Source organism: Numida meleagris, chromosome 3, assembly GCF_002078875.1.
Source record: "Numida meleagris isolate 19003 breed g44 Domestic line chromosome 3, NumMel1.0, whole genome shotgun sequence".
Lineage (NCBI taxonomy): Eukaryota > Metazoa > Chordata > Aves > Galliformes > Numididae > Numida > Numida meleagris.
This window is the reverse complement of record NC_034411.1, coordinates 8717628-8722538: the sequence shown is the minus strand read 5'-3', so window position 1 is coordinate 8722538 and position 4911 is coordinate 8717628. Positions and strand designations below refer to the sequence as shown.

General features: G+C 44.1%; 1 protein-coding gene across 2 annotated transcripts in view; it reads right to left on the bottom strand.

Annotated features, from left to right (window-relative positions):
• The window catches only part of FBXO11 (F-box protein 11), a 64145-nt gene that overhangs the window by 1345 nt on the left and 57889 nt on the right, over positions 1-4911 (bottom strand). For both annotated transcript variants that reach the window (XM_021391788.1, XM_021391789.1), the window contains exons 15-22: positions 4587-4709; positions 4404-4489; positions 3975-4051; positions 3731-3874; positions 2390-2500; positions 1519-1626; positions 575-683; positions 76-174 (exon numbers count right to left, since the gene is read on the bottom strand). In XM_021391788.1, the coding sequence (XP_021247463.1) occupies positions 76-174; positions 575-683; positions 1519-1626; positions 2390-2500; positions 3731-3874; positions 3975-4051; positions 4404-4489; positions 4587-4709 (857 nt within the window). The remainder of the gene's footprint in view (positions 1-75; positions 175-574; positions 684-1518; positions 1627-2389; positions 2501-3730; positions 3875-3974; positions 4052-4403; positions 4490-4586; positions 4710-4911) is intronic.

Genomic DNA, 4911 nt, shown 5'->3' with positions numbered 1-4911 from the left:
CTACAAAGAAAGACAGCTCTTTAGATCTCCCACTCGCAGCGTCACGAGAGCTTGACGCGCTCGTGTGCAACGTACCTATCATGTCTAATGAACTCTACGTCATGTCCTTGATGGCACTTCTTGATGCAGTTCACACATATGGCGTTGCGGTCCGTGGTGTTGCAGGTGTGACACCTGCAGAAAAACACACGGGGCGTGAAACAAAAACCGAGGGGTTGGGACAGAGTGGCTGGGAGGGCGCGGGGGCAGGGCGGCACTTAGGGCCGCGCACAGGAGCGTTAAGAGCTGAGCGTTTCCCACGGGCTTGGGTTTCACGGCACGCTCCCGGCTGGGTGTTCTGGAAAAGGAGCTCTGCCATGTCACCCCTTGGGGCTCAGGTTCGTGGCAACCGGACATTTTCCCTCCAGCCCCCAGTACAGACAGCGCAGCACAACCGGGCTGAATGTCTTCTCTCAGCACTGGGGGGAACAGCTCGCAGCGTTACCTGGCTCGGCCGCTTTCAGGGGCCTTGCTAAAGGAACAAGGGGGCTCCTCTGAGGAAGCCTAGCGCAGGCGGCCAGAGGAAAACTGTTACCTGTAGAAGTCATGCATGGGATAGCTGGTGTAACTCGATATCTTATATAAACACTGGCCTCTACTGACAGCTTTTTCTATGGCATCTTGATTGTTCATTATTTTGTTATCTGTTAGAGGGAAAGAAAAAACACACACACTAAGTCAATGACTTCTCAAAGACATCCGTTTTTTTTTTTCCCCCCAGGCTTCTCAGGGCTAAAACGATTAGGAACAGTTAGTTCTATGCCTGTGTTTTACTTTTGGCACACGAGCGTATCAACTACTCGGTGCAAGACAGCTGCTCAAAGGACAAGGCAGATGCTCAGCCCAGACAGACTGCTCCTCGGTGCATGTACTGCATGGAACCTCTGACCCACCCTTGTTTAAGTACTGCTTGTGAACTGGTGTGTGAAGGATGGTTACAGACAGGTTAGACCCATTCTCATGCACTCCTCTCATCAGACATTGGAACCGGACACACCCAAACTGCTCCTATTTTCTGAATGAGTGCTTTGGGATTGTGAATATCCCTGCTTTCAGATCCCAAAAGCGGAGTGAGGTGTGCTTCTTTACTGGAGATTTGTTCTCAGAGCTGTGACAGAAGGCATCCCGTTATCCTAGCGTAGGACATCCGTGAGAGGTGCGTAGCGACCAGCTTACCCGCTCAGAACCAGTGACCGGCTCAGAGACAGTTCTGAGACAGAAGAGCTGATAACCACTTCAACGTGACCGGAAACCCTTCCGTTACCTTTGGAACGTTCTGGCAATCCATCTAAAAAATCTCACATGGCTCAGCTCGGCTTACCACCCTCAACCAAAGCGCCTGATGACAAACTCAGCTCAGAAACGTACCGGATCGGAACCAGAACTTGAAACGAAGCACGTACAACAAGCAAGCCAAACCAGCATGGAATTAAAAAAGCACAAAGTGACCAAACACAACGGACGAAGGCTCAGGCTCACCTTTCATCGTCACGTTGACACCAGATGCGAGAAATAAACCCCCGAAGCGGTTGTTGAAAATCTGATTGCCTTCTAATGTTGCAGTCGCGTGATTTGTTATTTCAATTCCTTTTGTGGGATGGGAACAGAGAAAAGAAAGTGGGTGAAGTCAGTCCTTGGCCACTGTGCTGTTGTACTTAAAAATCATTCAAATCTTCACTTTCATCATTAGCCCACATCTTCCACGTCATTTCTCTTGGACTGCTCCTGGCAGCATCCTATACCCCCCCCTCTACACACAGAAACAGCTTTAGAGCCTTCTCCTCAGAAAAATTCCTTCTTCTGAAAAAAAGATGGGAGAAAACTCAGGAACGAAACTTCAGTTGGAATGGAATGGAATGTTAGACGTACAGAAACGTGACTGTTTAATATTAAACATTCCTTGATTCTTCTGGAGTCAAAAATGCTCATTTCAATCATCTTCCAAGTTTGTGGAATGAGAGTTACACCTGAGATGCTTTTGATACTTCTCTAAAACCTATTTGTTATCTGTTTCCTTGTTTTAAAGCAGTGACAGAACATCCGACCAGCAACCATCAGATCAACTATAAATACCTCCTAGACAACTTCATCCAATGCTTCTAAAATAAAACAGTGAAATAAATAGCATTGCACAGAAAAATGAGAAAGAAGACTGTGCACTGATTCCCAGCACATGAGCAGTAGAAGATATTTTAGCTACAATTCCGAATTCTGAAATTATTTCAAGAACAGACTGAAGGATATCCCAACAGCTTGTTAAAAACCTTCAGTAATGTGGGGTAAAGAAACAGATTTAGCCCAGCGAACAGCTCAGTCTAAGCTCTTCAAATTTGATTTGAACAACACAAACCTGCAGCAAATCCATCAAATATTCGATTTTTCCTTAGCACGGGGTGGCTGTTGGTGCTGATAAGAACACCAGCTTGGGCATTCCTGAAGATATCATTCTCTTCCAGAAGACCTGTTACAGAAGCAACAAACAAGAGATTTCAGATTGTTAACGTTTCCTTACCTGTAACCATTCTGTGGAACGTTCATTCCTTTCATTTGAGGAATATTCATCGATAGCACTGAAGTTAGCTAGTGAAGTTCAATGTCATCGCAGAACCACAGGATGGTTTGGGTTAGAAGGGACCCCAAGGACCCCCAGCCCCAACCCCTGCCATGGGCAGGGCTGCCCCCCACCAGCTCAGGCTGCCCAGGGCCCATCCAACCTGGCCTTGGGCACCTCCAGGGATGGGGCACCCACAGCTCTGGGCAGCAGTGCCAGGGCCTCACCGCCCTCTGAGTGAAGAATTTCCCCCACCATCTAACCTAAATCTCCCCTCTTTTAGTTTGAAACCATTCCCCCTTGGTCCTATTGCTATCAGACAGTGTAAAAAGTCACTCTCCCTCCTGTCAGCTGCCTTTAAGTATCTGAAGACCTCAGTGCATAAGCATACTAGGATACTCTTCTCAGTGTACAAAATAGAATTTGGGAATGTGGGAATGCATGCACAATTACAGAAAATCTCTCTAAATGCCATACTAAGTTTATGGAAGCAAGAGATCTTTTGACTTTCAGATTTTCTAGCATCGTTCTGTTCTTGTCTCCCAAAGCTAGCAGCCTGCCAATACAAAGCTTAACTTGCTTTTTTATTACTGTAGGACAGGATTACCTTAAAATGCTAAAAATTAAAAAGTTAGAATTAAAGCTCATTTAATTACCTACAGAATACCAGCAGATGGTATCAGGACACCCAACAGTCAAAAGATTTCAGAGGAGGACCATTTCGAAATGTACAGGTGTACAAAAGACTCCTTTAAAAACACCTCCTTTTTTTTTTGCCCTTAATCTTTGAGACTGGCAAAACCCAAAACGTTCAGATGCAAGATGCTGGCAGGTTAACTTGAATTGAGTACTGTCTTTCAGTGAAATGGCAAAGCTTACAGATGAGATAGAAGCACTGATGTAAGCAGCAATCTAACAGTCATCTCACATGAGATTAATTACCCCTCTGCCTCCCACAGAGTTTAGTATTAGTGATGGAATTAAGGCTAAAAAGCACCATGGTATGTTTGTTACAGCTATTTTATTACTTCAAAAGACAAGAGCTAGATTTCTGAAGAATACTTTAAAACGGACACAGCTTAAACTGAAATTAAACTCTTATCCAGAACACCTGGTATATGCCAGTAAGGGGAAAATTACCTCTTCCTCCATTAAATATACAGATGCCTCCATCTCTTCCATCATGGATTTTGTTTCTTCTTAGTGTAGGATTGCTGTCTGTTTTAATCCATACACCAGCCATTGCATTATCAAAAATTTCATTGTCTTCTATAAATCCAAGCCCTAAAGAGTGGGAAGGAAAAAAAAAAAAAAAGATATGAAACGGGAAAAGATATCACAGAAAAAAATCCCAATTTGGGATAAATGACAGAAACAGACCTACCAGAATTATAAACCAGAATACCACCATTCTGACCTCCCCAGATCTTGTTGCGTCTGATTTTGGGGTTGCTTCCAGTTCTAGAGAGATACAAAGGAATCGTTTATCACAGTTCCCTGTTTCTCAAGGCCAAACTTTGGAAGCGCCTCTGCAGAAATGCCCGGCAGATCTGACTGGCTGAAACTTTACCACAATATTGTATTTTCAAGTAAGCAAAGAGATTTTTAGCTTTTACACGCTTCAAAGGTCAATACACAGCCTACATTAGAGACAATTCCTCCTTGTAAGCCGAAGCGTAAGAATACTCCGACATTCTGAATTCCACACAAGTTATTTTTAGAAGCAAAGTGACAAGAACAGTTAAAAGAAAAAAAAAGATGAAATAACACAACACGGTTTCTGGTTAGGCAGAAGAATGAGAATACACGTTACCTTATCTGAACCCCTGAGTACATGTGGTTATAGATGTCGTTGTCTTCTAACACGCCGTGTCCATTGTCATAGAAATAAACTCCAACCTAGCACGTGAAAATTGTCATTATTAGTTTGAAGGCAATAAAATACAAACCCTTCCTCTTTCTCTGTCCCCCTTCCGGCACGCTGAGGAAAACTCACCTGTTTCCCACTATGTATTCTGTTTCTCCTCAAGACCGGAGTGCTCCCCGTTGTCACCCAGACCCCAGCCAAAGTATTGCTGTAAACTTCGTTCTCCTCGATCACACCTTGTCCTTTTTCATGCTGAATACAAGAAGCGTAAGAGTCGAGAACATCTGCTACCTGCAAACACCCTTCTGCTGCTTGTACCCGCCACCCCCGCACGGCTTTTTTTTACTGTGGGAAGTAATTCTCTCCAGGCATATATTTGCACTATTATAAAAAAAAAATAACACTACGTCACCATTTTGACTCTTGTAAAATTAAGAGCACTCCGCATGTGAAC